Source organism: Petaurus breviceps, unplaced genomic scaffold, assembly GCF_028583685.1.
Source record: "Petaurus breviceps papuanus isolate PSGF00001 unplaced genomic scaffold, PetGlider_PUasm1.0 551, whole genome shotgun sequence".
Lineage (NCBI taxonomy): Eukaryota > Metazoa > Chordata > Mammalia > Diprotodontia > Petauridae > Petaurus > Petaurus breviceps.
In genome coordinates this window covers 26,576,079-26,598,443 of record NW_027186372.1, presented here as the reverse complement: position 1 = coordinate 26,598,443, position 22,365 = coordinate 26,576,079, and the positions used below count along the sequence as shown (strand labels likewise).

The 22,365-nt window shown below is 37.7% G+C and overlaps 1 protein-coding gene across 3 annotated transcripts in view; it reads right to left on the bottom strand.

Moving 5' to 3' along the window:
- Positions 1-15,340: 15,340 nt before the first annotated feature.
- Positions 15,341-22,365, bottom strand: part of LOC138172731 (T-cell immunoglobulin and mucin domain-containing protein 4-like) — a 32,033-nt gene continuing 25,008 nt past the window's right edge. For 2 of the 3 annotated variants that reach the window (XM_069102508.1, XM_069102509.1), the window contains exons 5-8: positions 20,902-20,995; positions 19,611-19,650; positions 18,181-18,280; positions 15,341-15,694 (exon numbers count right to left, since the gene is read on the bottom strand). In XM_069102508.1, the coding sequence (XP_068958609.1) occupies positions 18,199-18,280; positions 19,611-19,650; positions 20,902-20,995 (216 nt within the window). In that variant the 3' untranslated portion in view covers positions 15,341-15,694; positions 18,181-18,198. Of the gene's footprint in view, positions 15,695-17,930; positions 18,281-19,610; positions 19,651-20,901; positions 20,996-22,365 lie in introns of all 3 variants that reach the window. The other variant, XR_011171233.1, reaches the window with a different exon arrangement.

Genomic DNA, 22,365 nt, shown 5'->3' with positions numbered 1-22,365 from the left:
TAAAGTTGCTTACTTTGCTTTCTCTCTGCCCTCTCTTCTCTCAGGTTTCATTGTGTTTTGTAGTGCTCTGACTTCTAGATGAACCAATTATCTTCTTAGAAGCATCGGCTTGTCCACGATTGGTCCTAACTGTATCAGCAGCCATATCTGCCTCACAGCTTCGGTTTAGAGAGGACTGGGGAACACAGGACAAGAGCTGGACTGGAGAGTAGCTCCTCCCTCCTCCCAGACACCAGGGTTGGGGCTAGGAGCCATGTTCCAAATGACACGTCCCTGGGGCCTTTCCCTTGACAACACAAGAGACTGACAGGGAGAATGCTGTATTTCCTTCCACTTTGGTTTGGGATCCTGAATCTTATTAAACCTGTAACAAGCTAGAGTTCTCTACCATCCTCTAGAGCATACTCCTGCCTTTTTCAAAGACTTCAATACCTGAACCAATGTTATGTTTTACTTCAATTCAACTTTAGAAACATTTATTCAACGCCTGCTATGTGGAAGGCACTGTTAGAAGTGCTAGGGAAACAAATGTAAGAAACAAGCTTTGAGGGTACAATTAATAAAAAGAAACACAGTCCCTGCCCACCACAAGCTTACAACCTAAAGGTGGAGACCACAAAGGAGACAGGAAAGCAAGGGGGGAGGGGAAATCTTGTTCTGTGAAGTTGAAACAGGATGGGGGGAGGGGGAATAGATACAAAGTTGAGTCATCGGAGAGTCCCGCTTCTGCCCACTAGAAAGGAATGCAGTGGGGGGCATCTGGTCCTCTGCCCTCCAGCCAACCAAACAGAGGACTGAGGAGACTGAGGCAGGGAGAGTCAAGTAAGGTAGCTGCAATGATGGTGAGTTAAAAAGTGACAAATTTATCCTAGGAGGGGTATCTTGTTCCATGGAAATGAAACAAGGTAGAAGAATAGATGGAAAGGGGATATGAAATCCCCAAATAGCATTTTGTGCTAGAGGTCAGAGAGAACCTCTGAAGGTTTTTGAGCAGGGATGGAAGTGATGTGGCTGGACCTACGCAACCACAATACATACACAGGCGATCCTTCTAATCCCTTGACTCATAGTTCCTTGAAACCCCTCACACCCTTGACCTCCCTCAATTCCAATGGCCTTTTATTCCATTCTGCTTCAACTAGCAAGAACACACCTTCAATCTTGTCACTACTCTCCACTGTTTCTAAATTCTTTAACTTTGAAATTCCTCAGCTCAGACCAAGGTCTCTACCTCTTTCACATCACTCTCTCCCTCTTACTGAATCTGCTCCTCAAAAGCTCAGGCTCCTTGACCCTTCCCCTAATGTTCTCATCCCTCTTCTAACTTTTCTCCCTACCCAGAATGGACTCCATAATCAACTATTTCAGCTAGTGTACATTTCTTATATCCTATTCTCTTGCTGCCTTCAATTCCACAATTCCCTCCTTGAAACCAAATTGCCAGTATCAAAAATGAAAAAGGCAAATTGACTGCCAATGAGGAGGAAATTAAAACAATAATTAGAAACTATTATGCCCAAGTGTATGCAAATAAATTTGACATTCTTGGTGAAATGGATGAATATTTACAAAAAATACAAATTGCCCAGATTCACAAAAGAGGAAATAAAATACCTAAATGACCCCATATCAGGAAAAGAAATTGAACAAACCATCAGTGAACTCCCCAAGAAAAAATTCTCCAGAGCCAGACAAATTCACAAGCGAATTCTACCAAATTTTTAAAGAACAATGAATTTCAATATTATATAAACTATTTGGAAAAATAGGCAAAGAAAGAGTACTACCAAATTCTTTTTATGATACAAATATGGTGCTGAAGAGTCAAAACAGAGAAAGAAATTATAGAACAATTTCTCTAATGAATATAGATGCAAAAAAATTTAATAAAATATTAGCAAAGAGATTATAGCAACTTATCTTGAGGATAATATACTATGACCGGTCAGATTTATACAAGGAATACAAGGTTGGTTCAATATTAGGAAAACTCTCAGCATAACTGACCATATCAATAACAAAACTAACAGGAACTATATGATTATCTTAACAGATGCAGAAAAAGCATTTGACAAAATACAACACCCATTCCTATTTAACAAAAAACACTAGAGAGCATAGGAATAAATGAAGTCTTCCTTAAAATAAGTAGCATCTATCTAAAACCATCAGCAGGAGAAACTAGAAGCATTTCCAATGATATCAGGGGTGAAAAAATCATGTTCATTTATCACCACTGTTATTCAATTTTGTACTAAAAATGTTAGCTTTAGCAATAAGAGGAGAAAAAGGAATTTGCACAAAGAAGAAATAAAGCTATCACTCTTTGCAGATGATATGATGGTATGTTTAGAGAAACAAGTAAAAAACTAACATAGGCCAACAGCAAAAGATAGAAAGAGAAATTTCATTTAAAGTTACTGTAGACATTATAAAATATTTGGCAGTCTATCTGCCAAAACAAACACAGGAACTGCATGAACACAATTACACAATACTTTTCCCACAAATAAAATCATATCAAATAATGGGAAAAATATCAGTTGCTCATGGGTAGACTGAGCTAATATAATAAAAATGACAATTCTACCTAAATTAACTTACTTATTCAGAGCCATACCAATCAAACTACCAAACAATTACTTTATAGACCTAGAAAAAAATAACAAAATTCATCTGGAAGAACAGAGGTCTAGAATATCAAGGGAATTAATGAAAAGAAATGCAAGGGAATGTTTCCAAATTTTAAATAGTGTTATAAACCAGTCATCATCAAAACTACTTGGTACTGGCTAAGAAATAGAGTGATGGATCACAATTCCCTTCACTTTTATTTTTCTTTCTTTTTATAAGAGCGAACTTTATTTTTCTTGGGGATTTTGGTTTTTTTTCCTTTCGCAACATGACTAACACAGAAATATGGCTTTCAAGACTGCACATGAAAAACCCACATCCTACTGTTTGTCCCCTCAATGAGGTGGGAGGGGAGGAAGAGGAGAGGGGAATCCCAAACTCAAAATTTAAAATAAACATGAATGCTAAAATTATTTTCAAATGCAACTGGAAAAATAAACTATTAAAAAAAAGAAAAGTAGTTGATACCTACTCACTGTATACTTTTTAAAAGTATTTTTAATTTTGATTTTTAATTAAATTTTATGTTTATTTTTAGTTTACATCATTCATTTCCACAAGATTTTGAGTTACAAATTTTCTTCCCATCTTTCCCCTACCCACCACCCCAAAACAGCAATCCCACTGTAAACCTCTCCCCCAATCTTTTCTCTCCTATATCCTCCCCCATCACCCCTATGACTTTCCAGTAGGGCAAGATGGATCTCTATACCACAGTGCCTGCATACCTTATTTCCCAGTTGCATGTAAAAAAATATATGTTATTATATTTTTTTAAACATTTGATTTTAAAACTTTGAATTCAAGATTCTTTCCCTTCCTCCCTTATCACCCACCCTTACTGGGAAGTTAGGCAATTCAATATAGGTTGTACACATGTAGCTACACAAAACATTTCCATGGTGGATATATTGTGAAAGGCTGACTATATTTCCCTCCTTCCTATCCCGACCCCCACTTGTTCTATTCTCTACTTTGACTCTGTCCCTTCTCAAAAGTGTGTGCTTCTAGCTTCCCTCACCCCCAACCTGCCCTCCCCTCCATCATCCCTCCTCTCATCCCCCTTTACCCTATTCTACTGTAGGGTGAGATACCCTATTTAGTGTGCATGTCATTCCCTCCCTAAGCCAAATTCAATGAGAGTAAGGTTGACCCATTCCCTTTTGCCTTCCTGTTCTTCCCCTCCATTGTAAGTTTTCCCTTGCCTCTTCTATATGAGATAGTTTACCCCATTCTGTCTCTCCCCATCTCTTCTCATTATATTCCCCTCTCACCTCTTAATTTCACCTTTTAAGGATCATCCCTTCCTATTCAATTGGCCCTCTGCCCTCTGTCTGTGTATACCTGTACACATATATACACAGATTCACATATGCATTCATATGCCCATGTACCCTCCCATATAGACATATATGTATGTACAAACACACACACATACATATATATATACATACATTTATGTTCCCTTTAACTATTTTCATACTGAGAAAAGTTTCATTAAGTTACAATTATCGTTTTTCCATGTAGGAATGTAAACAGTTCAACTTTGATAAGTTCCTTATGATTTCTTTTCACTGTTTACCTTCTCATGCTTCTCTTGCTTCTTGCATATGAATGTCAAATTTTCTATTCAACTCTGATTTTTTCATCAAGAATGCTTGAAAGCCTTCTATTTCATGGAATGATCATATTTTCCCCTGAAACATGATACTCAGTTTTTCTGGGTAGGTGATTTTTGGTTTTAATCCCAGCTTCTTTGACTTCTGGAATATCATACTCCAGGCCCTTTGATCCCTCAGTGTAGAAGCTGCCAGATCCTGTGTTATCCTGATTGTGTTTCCACAATATCCAAATTGTTTCTTCTTGGATGCTTGTAATATTTTCTCCTTGATCTGGGAACTCCAGAACCTGGCTATAATATTCCTAAGAGTTTTCTTTTGGGGATCTTTTTCAAGAGGTGATTGGTGGATTCTTTCAACCTCTATTTTGCCCTCTGGTTCTAAAGCATCAGGGCAGTTTTCTTTGAGAATTTCTTAAAGGATGATTTCAAGGTTCTTTTTGTGATCATGGCTTCCAGGTAGTCCAATAATTTTATTATCTCTCCTGGATCTATTTTCCAGGTCAATGTTTTTTTCCATTGAGATATTTCACATTGCCTTCTATTTTTTTCATTTGTTTGGATCTATTTAATAGTATCTTGATTTCTCATAAAGTTGCTAGCTTTAATTTGCTCCAATCTAATTCTGAAGCAATTTTTCTCTTCAGTGAGCTTTTGATATTCTTTTTCCATTAGGCAAATTCGACTTTTTAAGGCATTCTTCTCCTCATTGGCTTTTTGGGCCTCTTTTGCCATTTGAGTTAGTCTGTTTTTTAAGGTATTATTTTCTTCAATCACATTGTTGACTGGCTTTTCATGATTTTCTTGCATCATTCTCATTTCTCTTCCCAATTTTTCCTCCACTTCTCTTATTTGGTTTTCAAAATCCTTATTAAGCTCCTCTATGGCTTATAAACAGTTCATATTTTTCTTGGAAGCTTTTGATACAGGAGTTCTGACTTTGCTGTCTTCCTCCTGTTCCATGCTTTGATCTTTTTTGTCCCCCAAAATAGGCATATAGAGCTGGGCTGCTGTGCTTGCTTTGCTTCCTTTGCTTGATCATGTTGCTACTCAATTACTTGATTTTTGAGCTTTTTGCCACAGTAGAACTCTGCTTCCAGAGAGGAGAGCTTTGTCCCAAATCAGTGGGGTTTTCACAGATGCCAGAGCCATTAATTGGCTGCCCTCTCTGAAGCCTCCACAGGCTCTGGCACCTGGTCCCACACCCCAGGACCTCCACCCTAAGCAGCAATCCAGATCCAAGCAGGTTAAAGTAAGAGTCATTACCCCTCAGGATATTTGCTTGGTCCCCCTACAATCTGCAGGCTAGGAGCTCTGAAGCAGCCACATGGCAGTGGCCTCACTTCAGCCATTTCTCCCTCTGGAAGCTAGACCACACTCCTGGACTCCCTGTTCCCACAAAGTCCACATTGAACTCTCACTTTGTCTTTGGCATTTATGGGTTGATAATTCTGGAAACTGCCCCAGCTGCTGGTGATCCACTTTCCCGAAGTTCTTCCAGCCCAGGCCGGTCGGGGTGCCCTGAGGCTAAAACCACTGGCTCATGCAGGGCTGGGTGCTGCTCCCAGCAAGCTGTGATGGTCTCTTCCTGCCAGTTTGCTGGGCTTCCTTCAGTGGGAGACTTGTTTCTCTCTGCACTTTGTGGGTTCTGTAGCCCTAAAGTTTGGTTAGAGTCATATTTTATAGGCATTTGAGGTGGTTATGGGGGGAGCTCATGGAGTTTTCCTGCTTCTACTCCACCATCTTGGCTCTGCCCCTCACTGTATATTTTCAGATGAAGGTCAAATGACCACATGACCTATCACCAAATTATGAAAACTGAGTGTGGCAATGTTGGTACTAGGAAAAGTGAAACTAAAACCAGAAATTATAAAAAAAAGAGGTAAATAATAATAATATATTTTGCTAAAAGGCTATATTAAATATGAGAGATTACCAATAATATATGTTCACCTAATATTTCTGAAGTAAAATTCATAAAAGAAAATCTCAGTCTTGGATGAAGAAATAACTGAAAAAGTCAATCAGGGGAGAAATTTCATCATGTTTACCATCTACCTGTTAGGATTAGACAAAACTAACAAAAACTAAGAAGAAAATCACAAAATTGAACAGAGTATCGGGTAGGCATAATAATTTTGTAGAGATAATGTTAGAAAAGAGAAAGAGCTTATGTATTTCTGCCAGTAAAAATAGGATACACACAAAAAAACTGATTGCCTGTAGATCACAAAGAAGATATAGATTAATATTATTAAAGCAGAGATTATTCTTTCATGTGAATAATAATAAGATATGATTAATAGAAATAATGATACAATAAGAGCACAAAGAACCTTCCCCCCAGAAATGTAACTTTTATGTATTTTATCATTTAGATATTATTTGTCAGAATACTTCATAATTTTCTCTTTTTTTCTTTTTTGTTAATTAATTAATTAATTTTTACTTTTCAACATTCATTTCCACAAGATTTTAAGTTTCAAATTTTCTCCCCATATCTCCCCTCCCCCCATGCCAAAATGAAGTGCATTCTGATTACCCCTTCCCTCAATCTTCTCTCTCTTCTATCACAATCCCCCGTCCCACTTCTCTTATCCCCTTCCCTTCCTATTTTCCTGTTGGGCAAGATAGAATTCTATACCCCATTGCCTATATATCTTATTTCCAAGTTGCATGCAAAAAAAAAAAAAATTCAACACTTGTTTTTAAAACCTTGAGTTCCAATTTCACTCCTCCCCCTCCCAAACCACTCCCACCTAGAAGGCAAGCAATATGATATAGGCTACACATGTGCAGTCAAGCAAAATGCCTCCATAATAGTCATGTTGTGAAAGACTAGCTATATTTCCCTCCATCCTATCCTGCCCACCCCTCCACATTTATTCTATTCTCTCCTTCAACCCTGTCCCTCCTCAAAAGTGTTTGCTTCTGATTATCCCCTCCCCCAATCTGCCCTCCCTTCTATCATCTCCCCTTCTCTTATCCCCTTCCCCCTACTTTCCTGTAGGGTAAGATAGATTTCCATACCCAATTGAGTGTGTATGTTTTTCCCTCCTTGAGCCAAATTCAATGAGAGTAAGGTTCAGTCATTTCCTCTTACCTCCCTTCTCTTCCCCTCCACTATAAAAATTTTTTCCTGCCTCTTTTATGTGAGATAATTTACCCCCATTCTACCTCTCCCTTTCTCATTCTTCCAGTACATTCCTTTCTCACCCCTCAATTTTATTTTTTAGATAGCATTCCTTCACATTCAACTCACCCTGTGCTCTGTATGTGTGATATATGTGTGTGTGTGTGTATATATATATATATATATATATATATATGAAACCTCCAGCTACCTCAGTAGTTATAAATATCATTTTTCCATGTAGGAATGGAAATAATCCAACTTTAATAAGTCCCTTATGATTTATCTTTCCTGTTTACCTTTTCATGCTTCTCTTGAGTCATGTATTTGAAAGTCAAATTCTCTATTCAGCTCTGGTCTTTTCATCAAGAATGTTTGAAAGTTCTCTATTTCAGTGAATGACCATTTTTCCCCTGAAGGATTATATTGTTTTGCTGGGTAGGTGATTCTTGGTTTTAATTCTAGCTCCATTGACCTCTGGAAAATCATATTCCCAGCCCTCTGTCCACTTAATCTAGAAGCTGCTAAATCTTGTGTTATCCTGATTATGTTTCCTCAGTACTTGAATTGTTTCTTTCTGGCTACTTGTAGTATTTTCTTCTTCACCTGGGAACTCTGGAATTTGGCTGTAATATTCCTAGGAGTTTTCTTTTTGGGATCTTTTTCAAGAGGTGATCAGTGGATTCTTTCAATTTCTATTTTACCCTCTGGTTCTAGAATATCAGGGCAGTTTTCCTTTATAATTTCTTGAAAGGTGATATCTGGGCTCTTTTTGATCATGGCTTTCCGGTTGTCCAATAATATTTAAATCATCTCTCCTGGATCTGTTTTCTAGGTCAGCTGTTTTTCCAATGAGACATTTAACATTGTCTTCTATTTTTTTTATTCTTTTGGTTCTGTTTCATAATTTCTTGATTTCTCATAAAGTCCTAATGTTCCATTTGCTCCATTCTAATTTTGAAGGAATTATTTTCTTCAGTGAACTTTTGGACCCCTTTTCCATTTGGCCAATTATGCTTTTTAAAGGATTCTTCTCTTCATTGGCTTTTTGGACCTCTTTCGTCATTTTAGTTAGTCTATTTCTTAAGGTGATATTTTCTTCAGTATTTGGGGGGTCTTTTTTAGCAAGCTATTGACTCTTTTTTCATGATTGTTTTTTTTTGCTTTTTGGAGGGGGGAAGGCAGGGCAATTGGGGTTAAGTAACATACCCAAAGTCACATGGCTAGTTTTTGTTAAGTTTCTGAGGCCAGATTTGAACTCAGGCACTCCTGACTCTAGAGCCAGTGCTCTATTCACTGCACCACCTAGCCAGCCCTCATGATTTTCTTGCATCACTCTCAGTTCTCTTCCCAGTTTTTCCTCTAATTCTATTACTTGATTTTCAAAATCCTTTTTGAACTCTTCCATGGCCTGAGACCAATTCATATTTTTCTTGGAGGCTTTTGATGTAGAAACTTTGACTTTGTTATCTTCTTCTGGTTGTATCTTTTGATCTTCTTTGTCAACAAAATAAGATTCTATAGTCTGAAATGTTTTCTGCAGTTTGCTCATTTTCCCAGTCAATTACTTTACTTTTAACTATTTTTTTAAAATAGGACTCTGATTCCAGTATGGCGTTTGTACTGTCCAAGATTTAGGGATTTTGTGCAGCTGTCTTCAGAGATACTTCTAGGGACTTGTAAATTTTCATTTCTTTCCAGGTGGTATGATCAAAGGAGAGGTGTTTCCTCCTATCTTGGCCTGTGCTCTAGTCTGTGAGTGACCACAAGAACGATTTTCTGCCTTGGAACTGTGAGGAGCATTCCTTCTCCACTGCCACACCAGGGCTCCTTCTCACCCCAGAACCACCACCCAGTACTGTGACCCAGATCCAAACATGGGCAAAGCACGAGAATCCTGCCTCAGCACCAGAAAAGAGATCCCTGCAATCTCTCTCTGAACAGTTGCTCAATCCCCTACACCTTCTATGTGCTGAGAGCTCCAGAAGCAGCCACCATGGGGCTGGAACTGGACTGTGCTCCTCTCTCACTGAGGTCTGACAGACCTTTCCTACCGACCTTCTAAGTTGTCCTTGGCATTTGTGGGTTGAGAAGTCTGGAAACTGTCACAAATGCCAGTGATTCAGTCCTCTAAGGTATGCTCCAGGTTTGCGGGGCCCTGGTCTGTGCTGGCGCATTTTATGCTGAACTGCCCTCCTCTCCCAGCCTAGTACAATGGACCTTTCCTGTTGACCTTCCAGGTTGTCTTGGGCTGGAAATTTGTTTTACTTTGTCATTTTCTGAGTTCTGCTACTCTCAAATTTGTTTAGAGTTATTTTTTAATGTATTTGGAGGAGTTTGAGGGAGAGTTCAAGCAAGTTCCTGCTTTTATTCTGCCATCTTGGCTCCACCCTCCATAATTCCCTTCTTGCCAATCACTTATCTCAGGTCTCTCCTATGGTCTGTTTTTTCTGTTGAACTTTGCAACTGAAAGTCACAAAATGATGCCCATGACATACACAAGAAATCCATGCTATTAAGCCTAAATTGGACTTAAGAAGAGGATTTAACAATCCTCTTCTCTTATCCGCTCACTATTTAATACTCCATAGTCCCTACACAGTTTTTTTTAAATTGTCATTCTCAGCAAGTGACCCTCCTACTTTCATAAAAAGACTAAAGCCACCCAACTAGAACTCTCTCCTACACACCTACCTACTTCTCCATATATTCACTCATTCATCCCTCCTTTTCTCAAATCTTAGAAGAAGGAGCATTTCTTTTTCCAAAGTTAATCACTTTACCTGTGATCTTTGCTCCTTCAGGACTTTGTTTCTCTGTCACCTACATCTTCAGCTTCCTCTTCATTAACTCCTTCCCTTTGCCTATAAGCCTCCTCAGATCTTCACTATCATTTGAAGAAAATACCTTCTCTTGACCTCTTTGTCCACCCGTTACCATTTCATCCCTTTTGTCCCTTCCACAGCCAAAATGGTAGGAAAATAGTACGTGTGCTGTCTCTTCATCCTTACCACTTATTTGAGCTTAATCCTCTTACAATTTGACTTACACTTTCAATGTTCCCTGGAGTACTCTCTCCAAGGTAATCAACCAATGTCTTCCAAAATCCCACATCCTCTCAGTTTCAATTCTTCTTGATCTCTCTATGGCATATGATACTACTGACCATTCCCTCTCTCTTAATTCTGTCTCCTCTCTTGGTTTTTGGGACAATGAATTACTTTGATTCTTCTATTTCTCTGACTCAACTATCCTCTTCCACTATCTTTTTTTTGTTGGTTCTTTGCCCTCACCCCTATTTCTTAATGTAGGTATTGCCCAAAGCCCTGCTCTTGGTACTTTTCCTGTGTTTTATTTTTCATGTACCCCTATGGCCTCAACTATTACTACTTAGCAAATGATTCCATTTCTAACACTGAATATTTCCATCTAGATTTACTATCCATGCCATATACTAAACTATGCCAAATTAAAACCATCCTTCTTCCAAATCTACTAACCTTCCTACCTTCCCTATTACTTTCTTTCACTTATCTGCCACATCCAATTAATCATGAAGTCTCATCAGTTCTACCCCTGCATCATTCATATCCATACCTTTGTTCCCATTTCCACCAACAGCACCCAAGGTCAGGTTCTTCTGACTTTTTTAATGGACTATTAATTCGCCTATGAATTCCTAAAAGTTCTTCTCACTTTCAGGCTCTCTCCTCCTAATAATTTCTGCACACATTTGCCAGATTAACACATGGTTCAATAAAGAGGCCAAGAACCTATGTTTAAATGCTATCCTAACCATACTACCTGTGCAATCTTAGAAAGTCACTTAATTTCTCTGTCCTGATTCCTCATTCATACAAGGAAGGGGTTGTACTAAATAAGCTGTGAGGTTCCTTCCATTTATAAGTCTATGATCCAAAATGCTTAGATCCGATCTTATCTCTGATCTTCAAAAGCTTCAGTGGGGAATTTGAGAAGGAAATGGGCAAGCAGCACCATTTTGAAAGTAACATATTGAATGTGTCACCTCTTTTAAAATTTTGTTTTTAAAAAGTCAACTGTGTGATAAAGATTTGTAGTTTTGTACATAATCTTCTTTTTCTATTCCTCTGTATATATGGAAATGTTCTTTTTCTCATTATCATCATCAACAACAAGCATTTATTAAGGACTAACTATGTGCCAGGAGCTATGCCAAGTTCTGGGGATGCAAGGAAAGGAAAAATATGGTCTCTTTTTGTTTATCTTTGGTGTTCATTAAAAAATAATAAAATTTAAAATAAACAAAACAAAATAAAAGCTTCATTGACTCTCTACTGCATGCGAAATAAAGCCCAGGCTCATTAGCCTGGCATTCAAAGCCCTCCACAATCCAGCTCCAATCTACCCTTCAGGTCTTATATCATATTACTCTCCTTCAGGTAACTGAAATTCTGGACTTTCTGGCCTGCTTGCCATTCCCCAAATATATCCTGTGCTTTCTTATATCTGTACCTTTGATCACAAGGTGCTCAATGCTTTGAATGTCTTCTCCTCCCTTACCAGTCAAAATCCCTCAAAACCTAGTTCATGTCAGCTCTTCCAAGTAACTGTCCCCTGCCAGGGCTAACAGTCATCCCTGCCTCTTAGGAATTCAGATGAACTTTGTAATACTTTGATATAGCCAATGTGGGAATTTCTTTTGCTTGACTATACATGTTTGGGACAGGAAAAAAATGTCTTTTGAAGTTGTTTTTCTTTGTTTTTATTTTTGTAGAAATTATTCTCCTGATTCTGCTCACTTTAGTCCTCATTCATTTTTTTTTCCATTCCTGGTGAAAATAACCATTTGATCATTTCTTATATTCCACCACATTCATGTATCACTGTTTTTTCAGCCATTCCCCAATAGGTGGGCACCCCTTCAGTCCCCATGTTTTTACTAATACTTACATTTTTGTCTGAAAGTCTTTTGTGGAAAAGGGCATTTGTAGGTACTAAATAAATGCTAGTTAAATTTAAGTTGAATATCAAATAAGTGAGTCTATAAAGCGTCTGTATTTGTGCCAAATGAAAAGAGAAGGTTGTAACCTATAACCTCTAAAAGTTTCTATTGTAGGAATTTCTGAAGCCATGTTAAGATACCTTTTCAACCAGGATATCTTATGTCAAACTCTGAAAGAATATTATTTGAATTTTTAAAATATAGTATCTAACTAACATAAAGGCAAAGCCATTAGTTGTTTTCTTAAACTGTAGTAAACAAATTACACAATCAAAGTTTATAGGATTCATGGTCCTTCCTATGGGGTCAAGGATGAATTTTATCTTTGCTCAGCAAACCCCTTCTTCACAGAAAGCACAAATTAATAGTGCATAGAGGAGCACAGAGGGAGATGTTTAAAATACTTTTCAAAAAAACTGGAGACCATTACAAGGACCTTTAAGTACTTCAGAATCTCTATATTACATACAAATAATTTTACTTGCCACTTTCAAATTATTATCTATCCATCAAATCAGGTTTCCTAATGACTGCTAAAAGGCAACACCACCATTCCAGTTATCTATGTGTTCTAGAATTTATAATGATTTGCTTGACTGTCGTTGCCCCTGAATCCTTTGAATCTACAATCTGGACCAACTTTGTCCCCTCACCTTCCACACACCTCAATTTCAATAACTGACACTTTAGTCTCATTCCTTATCTGCTGTCCCAGATTTTCAATAATTCCATTCATTTAAATAAGCACTTATTCATCAACTTCTATGTAAGACTGTGATAAATTCTGAGCATATAAAGACTAAAAAATGAAAATTTTTTCCCTCAAGGAGCTTCTATTTTCCAGAAACTCAGATCTATCTCTGCCTTCCTCATCTCTTCCAAGAACTGGAGTCATGTCTACAAAAATAAGATTTGGGTCTCATATTACTATATTACTTATATTACGAAGAATTTTGTGACCTCAGTGATATGCCTTCCTGTGCCTTCACCTAATATTTGTTACTATGACACCCCTCAACTGTTCGCATTACCCCCAGGGGCCTGGCTGCTTGAATCAGCTAGGTGACATAATGGATAGAGAACTAGATTTGAGTAGGAAAAAAAAAACTGGATTTGAGTAGGAAAATCCAAAATGTCTCTCTGGCACTAGCTGCATAACCCTGGACAAGCCACTTATCTTCTTTGTACCTCAGTTTCCTCTTCTGTAAAATGGGGATAACAAAGCTCCTATCTCTCAGGGTTATTATGAAGATCAAATGAGATCTTTGCAAATCTTAAAATTTTATATGAATATTAGTTATTTTTTAGCATATTTCCCTTGATTTCTAAGAATATGTCAACCTGAAATAGCATTTGACCCATTGGTATTCCTTCTAGAGGGATTAGGTTTTTCTCTCAAACTCCCCTCCAGCTCATTTGTCAGATGTATATGTATTGGTGAGTTCAAGTGATCAGAGATAAGTCTGATATCAACATATTTTTGTTTTGTTTTCTTGGTTTCTGAGCATGTTTGACTTTATTGCTGCTCACCTATTCTCTACCCTGCCTCTCAGTCTTTTGCAACATATGAGAGTTCACCCTGTAACAGTGATTTAAGGTAAAGAATAATCACATGACATAAAACACAACATATGCATTTAATTTTAATTTGGACACACTAGCCATCATCCAATGAGATAAATAAGGGGACTCAGAGTACCCCTTTCCAAAGCACTCCAAAAGTACCTCCAAAGAGAGAGAGTTGGGTTTCAGACAGACTGCATGATCTGCATGAACTAGTGGTACACTCCATTGCCCTGTCTAGGCAGGTACATAATCCCCAGGCTGCTTTGGAAGGAGGGAGATGTATTCCCTGGGAAACTGGTCTGAACTACATATCCCCCGATAATTAGGAAGAAAGGTGTTCTCTACAGAAGTTTCTCTGGTGTACAGGAATCAGTTGAAGGAACCAGAGGTGATTAGCTTAGAGAAGAAAACTTATGAAGAGCTGAGATGTCTCTCTTCAAGCATCTGGAACTCCATAATATGAAAGAATTAAACTCATTCTGCTTATCATGATTGACCTCAGAGGACAGAACTGGGAGAAATGCAAATTGCAGAGAACAAGATTCGGTTCAATCTGAGGGAAAATTTCCTAAGAATTAAAGCAGCTATAAAAGAAATTTAAATATAAAAAAATAGCTAGCATTTATGTAGCACTGTAAGGTTTTCCAAGCACTTTATAGATATTATTTCATTTAAAGCTCCTTAAAAAAAACCCAGTGGAGTAGATGCTATTATTATCCCTGTTTTACAGTTGAAGAAACTAAAGCAGACCAAGGTTAATGATTTGCCATGGGTCACACAGCAAGGAAAGATTTGAATTCAGAGCTTCCTGACTCTAGGTCTAGTGTTCTGTGCCACCTAGCAGCTATACAAAAATTAAGGAGACTGCCTCAGACATCGCTGGTTCCTAAAGAATCCTCCATCAAAACTTGATGGCTCTTCCTAAGGAATATTGTAGAGGGAATTCTTGATCAGATACAAGTTAGACCAGGGAACTTACAAAATCCCTTATGCCTCTGTGAGAATCCAGGATGCAATGGCAAAATCATAAAACTAGGTCAACACTGATGCAGAATGAAGTTAGCAGAACCAGGAAAACAATGTACATAATGATGACAACAACATAAATGGAAAGAACAACTGATAAAAAATATTCAAAAATAAATGTTGCAAAATTATAAAGAACAAGCTTAACCCCAAACAAGAGATATGACATTTCACCTCCCTTCAGTACTATGCAGAGATAAGGTGTCCTTGAGTATGGAACACTGCATATCTAGCTTGTAAGAATTTTTTTCAATGTGATAGTATTTTTTTTTCCTCCTCTTGCTCTATTTTTTCTTTTAAAAATTATTTTATATATAGGATGGTTCTCTGGGAGTGAAGAGGAGAAGGAATACAAAGAAAAATTCAGACAATGTAAAAATGAAAGATATCAATAACAATTTATTTTTTCAAACTATGTCAGAATTTATATATCTAAATGAGACATATTCTTCAAAGTAGTAACCTCAAGCAACCACATACACTTATTCCTGCGATGGAGCCATTGCTCAAAGTGCTTTTGAAACTTCTCTTTAGGAATTGCTAATCAAGGCCAGATTACTTCATACTCCTTTCTCGGTTGTGCCTGGGCCATCTTGTCCATCTAGGTATCTTTTGAACTTCCAATTCATTTATCAAAAAGAATCCTGGTGGTGAGCCTCCTTGTAGAGCAGCATTTCCATGTTGCCTTCTCTGAACCAACAAAATTCAGTTTGATTTGATTCAGCCTCAGCATCTAGAATACACATGCACTAAGACTTAAGCAACCTAGAAATTGGATGCCACCTCCATTCCACAATCAACCAGTTGTTTGCTATGACACAGTTAGAGTTAAGTTTCCTAGCTCTTTGCCCCTCATTCTCCATTTCTTACCAAGAAATTCAAAGAATACCCTCATACTAGCACCCCAAGCTTCCCCTGTTGCTTCATTTCACCAAATAGGAAGTTTCCTATTAGTGTCATCTCAGCTCTTTGTCTAAAATCTCTAAATTTGAGTCCTAAATGACCTCGTACCTATGCTATTCCCTTTGGCATATCTTCTCCTCTGATCTTTGTGAGTTTAAAAAAAAAAAGCTTTGTTAACCTCGATTCCCAAGTGACCCTGTCTCTCTTCATCCAAACCACTCCATTCCCCTTCAAATTTTCCATCCTAGTTTACAGATTGTGCCAAAAAATAAGGCTATTTATTTTATACCCTTACCTCACATTATAACAAAAAAATGGTATTCCCCAGCTTGATTATCCACTTCATTCACCAGCTTTAGTTTGGAATTTGAGCTCTTTCCAAAAATCAAATTTGCCCTTAAAGGATAACAGATTTCCACCAGTAAAATTACACAAGAATGTGCTTCAGGTTCTAAGGACAATTTCCAAACCAGAGTCACAAAATGTTAAGGGAACTTGGAGAACATCTATTTGATCCCTTTCTTTTTAGAGCTAGGAAATTGAATTGGGGTCCAGATAAATGAAGGGGCTTGCTCTAAGCTAGACAACTAGAAAGAAGCATGCCACCTATGTAGAAGATCACAGGATTATCAAATTTAGAGCCAGAGAGAAATTTAAAGATCATACTATTTAAAAATATGCTCCTTGAAAGCAAGGACTTAGTTTTTTTCTTTGGACATACATAGCCAAGCACTGTGACTCCTACAAAGTAGGAACTTAAATGCCTGTTGAAATCAAGGGAAGTGAGTCTAGCCCAGCTCTCTTATTTTACAGATGAGGAGACTGAGTCCCAAAGAGTAAACTGAACTGCCCAAGGTTACACATATTAAAATCAATGTAATCCTTGTGGATTTTGTGCCACAAATCCTTGTGGCAGCCAGGAAGCTGTACCTGGTCCTAGATTCCTATACCAGCTTTCTTATTGAGACAGTCTTTTCCAGGGGGTCCTTGGATCCAGTCACTAGAGGTCAGGAGCTTCCTCAAACCAAACCAAAGGCTACCACCAGCTTCTCCCCTCACCCTTTTGGTCCATATCCTATTCATCCATAGGGAATCATTTATTCATGATATAATGTAATCATATCATTACTAAGGAACATTCTATTAGTTTAAGGACAGGAATGTTTAAAATAGGAAACAAAAATGAAATGAACAAATACAACAAAGGAAGCTGTTTTAGAGCTTATAGTACAGGGCTGATAATATTCTCAATTATCTCAGAGCCCCATGCTATCTCTTCCATAGATCGCCTATTCCCTTCCTCTGATTGACTGGCTCCTCCTAGAGCCTCCATTTTATTGAAAAATGTCCAAGTCAGACATGTGGTCTTCCTCTCCAGTCTCTATTCCTGACTCTCTGGACATTTTCTATCATGCCCCCAAATGGCTACCTTCCTTCCCTTCCACCACTCTTTTCAGCTTCCTTTCAGGTGCCATCTTTCCCTAATCGAATATAAACTTCCTGAGGGCAGGAACTAGCTTTCTGCTTATATTTGAATCCCCAGAATATAGGAATAATAAATATTTGCTGACCTGACTTCTTTTTAACAATTTGACCCCACAATATATAGTTGAGTTTTGACCATTCAATTTCTACTTCCAAATACAATGTCTAATTCTGGAAAGTCTCTTACCTCTCTGAGCCTCAGTTTCCTTATCTCAAATGAATAATAATATTTGTAGCATCTATCTTACCACATTCATAGAATCATAGAGTTAAAACAAAAGGACTTTCAAGGTCATCTAGGCAACCCCCTTATTTTACAAATAAGGAAATCAAGGCCCAGAGATGGGTCATGCCCAGGGTGCAAAGTAGTTCAAGACAACAGATGATAGGTGGAATTTAAACTCTAGGCTTCTAATTCCAAGTGCAGTGCTCTTTGTTTCTTACTATATCATAAAACTTAAAAGAGATAATGGGTATAAAACATTTTACAAACTTTAAAACTCTATATAAAGCCAGTTACTACAACTACTTTCCATTTACAGCAGTTACCCAATGTTTTTAATGAATAAATGAATGTATACCTTCATATCTCTGAAGCTTATATTCTTCTGCTCCAAGACCAAATAACACATATAATCCTTTGAAAACAGTTTTCTTATGACTTTACCCTGCAATGTTATGAGCAAATGGAAATACTGAAAGAATAAGTATGGCTACTTTGAAATGGCTGACGTTCATTGAGTTCTGCTATATTTTTTTAAAAGCATACTTAAACCAATTTATTGTTAGATCTCCAATATTAGACACACACACACACGCATGCACACATACTTCTCCAAATGAAAACTCTTAGAGGTTGAAAAGGCCTTCTTCATCTTCTTCTATTTTACTAGGCAGGTTAGCACTGCTAACTTCTCCAGCATTGTTTGACCTATAAAGAAAAAGAGAGATTGTTCATGAAGAAGCTGGGTCCAAAACAGAATGTCCATTTGTGGTAGAATCATATAAATTTTGAGCTGGATGTCTAACATCACTCATCTAACCAATCCCTTCCTATCCAGGCAAATAAACTTCAGGTCAGGTAGATACCGAGCTGGATGAGAGGCAGATAGGTGGCTCAGTGGCTAGGGTGCTGGGCCTGGAGTCAGGAAAACCTGAGTTCAAACCTGGCTTCAGATACTTACTAGCTGTGTGATCCTGGAAAAGTCACTTAATTTCTGTTTGCCTTAATTGACTGGAGAAGGAAATGGCAAAGCACTCCACTGCCTTTGTGAAGAAAATCCTAAGGTAGGTATTGGCATACTATGGTCCATGAGGTAATGAAGAGTTGGACATGACTGAACAACAGCAAAAACTCCAGACCAAAGAAAGAATTCTTTCCATAATCCATGATCTTGACCTATGTATTTATAGTGAGAAGACTGAAAGTCTGTGAACATGAAGCATTAATCTAAAGGTGAATACAAAGAATTTGAGCATGTGATAATAGAATCTTTATCTCTAAATTGGTCCTGGGAGACTGGGCTTTGTGAGTTCACTGGCATAGGGAATATCCTTTACCAATGAGGACAGCACCTTCTCTGCAATTCCTAATCTTAGAGAGCTACCTAGAACATTAAGAATGTAAGGGATTTGGCAGCTAGGTGGCGCAGTAAATAGAACACCGGCCCTGGAGTCAGAAGGACCTGAGTTCAAATCCAGCCTCAGACACTTAACACAAAAAAACTAGATGTGTGACCTTGGGCAAATCAACCCCAATTGCCCTCCAAAAAGAAAAAAAAAAAAGGAAGAAGAATGTAAGGGATTTGCTTGGGGTCTCATGGTCAACTGTCTCACCTTTGAGACAGAACTCAAACCAGTCTTCCTGCCTTTAAAATTAGTTTCTCCAGCCACCGGCCATGATATCTGTTGACAATTTACAAAACACCTTATTCTCCTTTCAAATGACTTCAGAGGGGGAGAGATGGTCAGAACCCCCTTTATATGATATTTTAAGTATTATTCAGATCAAACTGGTCCTAGTTCTAAAGCAGCAGAAGAGCTAAATCCAAGGATTGGAATTCTATTTCCACCCAACCCTGAAGTGGCCCATCATTTCCAAAGTGCAGCTGGAAGCTGAAAGGCGAGGCAGGCCGATTTGCAACTAGTCAGAGGATAAGGAGCCATTAAGCTATTGAGCTTAATGAGTGTAATCATCACTAAGCAACTCCTGTAGTCATTACCACACACACATCAGTAGAGAGGCAGGCAAGATAGATTACCTTTTGTATGTAACCGAATAATCCTTTCTTATGATTTTACCTAGAAACAAAACAAGGTTACAATATGAAATGTGGGTAAACAAGATGGCCAACATCAGTGAAAATTCCAAAGTAACACTGGACTATGAGTAGAAAGAACACAGACCTAAGGGCTACCAAATTGGCTCTTGAGAGTTGGGAAAGGGAGAAGGGATGGAGAGTCATGCATAAAAGCACTATTAGTTCTTGGAGGACAGACCCCCAGAAATATATTTATCCAATGCCCTCTTTTAAAGCATAACCATACCTTGCATGGGTCACCAAGTGGTTCTGAACCTAATCTAATCATTGAGTCCCCTACTCACCCTTATAATCAAATGTCCATATGTTTCAAACCACAGTCATTTCTTTATTATAATATTTGTAGCAATGAAAACATCTAACCACATATTTGTGTAAAGTCTAACCCAAAATAACTCAATATCTTCTTTCCTATCAACTATAAATGACTTAGAGATTCCCTGCAACATAATGATGCAAGACAATTCCAAAGAACTCATGAGAAAAAAATGCTATTCACATCCAAAGAAAGAACTGATGGAATCCGAATATAGATAGAAGCATACTAATTTCACTTTATTTTTTTCATACTTTTTTTTCTTTTGGTCTGTTTCTTCTTTCACAACATGACTAATATGAAAATGTGTTTTACATGATTACACATAAATAACCTATATCAAATTGCTTTACCATCTTTCAGAGGGGGAGGTGAGGAAGGGAGGGAGAAAAAAAAATTTTTTTAAAGCAATCAGGGTTAAGTAACTAACTTGTTAAGTAAAATGGCCAGTTATTTCTGGGTGTGGTGCTAAGTATCTGAGCCCAGATTTGATCCCCAGGTCATCCCGACACTGGAGCTGGTGCTCTTACTCGCTGTGCTACCTGGCCACCCCTAGGAGAAAAATTTTAATGTATCTTAAGTGTATGTTAAAAGTTGTCTTTATGTGTAATTAGAAAAAATAAACTATTTTTTTTCTTTCTTAATTATATATGACAATACCAAGTAGTGAAATGAAATAAACCAAGCAATACTTGCAGATATTTTTGCTTATAACCAAATTAAATAAGTACTTGTCTTATCTCCTCCCCCTAAAACTTAAAATTATTTTATCCAGTGAACACTGAGTGACCATTCTCTATTTTACATACAGAATGGGAAGCCATGTTACTATATTTAGCGTGAAGTCTGAAAACTTGATTCAGAAATCCAATAGCATATACACCACAAAGAATATCATCTGACTGTCCTCCTTACCTCTCAAAATAAAAACCAGTAGCATCAGGAGGATCACAAACCCCACCAATGGGGCAATGATTATCAGTAGTTCAAGGTCTCCAGAAGCTGTTGCCTATAGAGACAGAGAAAAGCAGAACAGTTCATACTCTCACCTAGATATTGTCTCTAAGAGTTTGCCCGCCCCCTTTCTAGTCCATAAGGAACTTACCATCGGACAGCTGAGAAGTCATGACCTTTACTGTGCTTTATGATTTGCTCTTTGTCACCCTACTCTGTGTTTAAGAATCTTTCTAAAAATCTGAGCTACAACCTGAGTGAGTGAAGTTTTCAGATACAGGTAAAAGCTCTCTAAAACCTGAAATCTTTCTTCAATGCATCATATCGTTCCTAAAGTTTCATCCAGGATATGTCTGGTGTTAGAAAATAGATTCAAGAGGTTGAATCTCCTACATTCCTAAATTTCCATTATTCTACCCCCACACCCTCCCCAACTTTAGTGATTCTCAAAAAAAAAATCTTGTGTCTATGTATTTTCTCTAACTTATATGCATATGTTGTCTACTCCCAATCAAATCCAAGTTTCTTGAAGCCAAAGAATTCTGTTTTTGCCTTTATGTTCCCAGGATCTAGAAGAGTACCTGGAACAGAGTAGGTGCTTCATAGGTAAATAAGCATGTAATAAACACCTACTATGTACCAAGCACTTTACTAAGTGCTCAGGAAAGAAAGAAAGGGAAATAAAACACACTCCATATTCTCAAGAAGCCCACAGTCTAATGAGGGAGACAATATGTAAACAACTGAAGATAATATCAGAAGGAAGGCACTAAGATTAATGAGAACAGGGAAAGACTTCTTGCAGTAGGTGAGACTTTAATTGGATCTTGAAAGAAGCCAGAAAGTAGAGAATAGAACAAGTGATAGGTGGGATAGGAGGGAGGGAAATACAATCAGTCTTTTACAATATATCCACTATGGAAATGTTTTGCATAGCTACACATGTACATACTGAATTGCTTATCTTCCCAGTAAGGGTGGGTGACAAGGGAGGAAGGGAATGAATCTGGAATTCAAAGTTTTAAAATCAAATGTTTAAATATATATTTATTATTAAATAAATAATAATATATTATATTATATAAATAATATATCATTAAATAAATATATTATTATTAATATTATTTTACATGTAACTGGGAAACAAGATGTACAGGCACTGGGGTGTAGAGATCCACCGTACCCTACTGGAAAGTCAGAAGGGGTATGGGAGAAGATATGGGAGAGAGCAGATTGGAGGAAGGGATATCCAGTGGGATCACTATTTTGAGGTGGTGGATAGAGGGAAAACGGGGAGAAATTTTGTAACTCAAAATCTTGCAGAAATGAATGATGTAAACTAGAGGTTAATAAAGCATTTGATTTAAAAAAACATCCAACACACACACACACACACACACACACACACACACACACACACACACA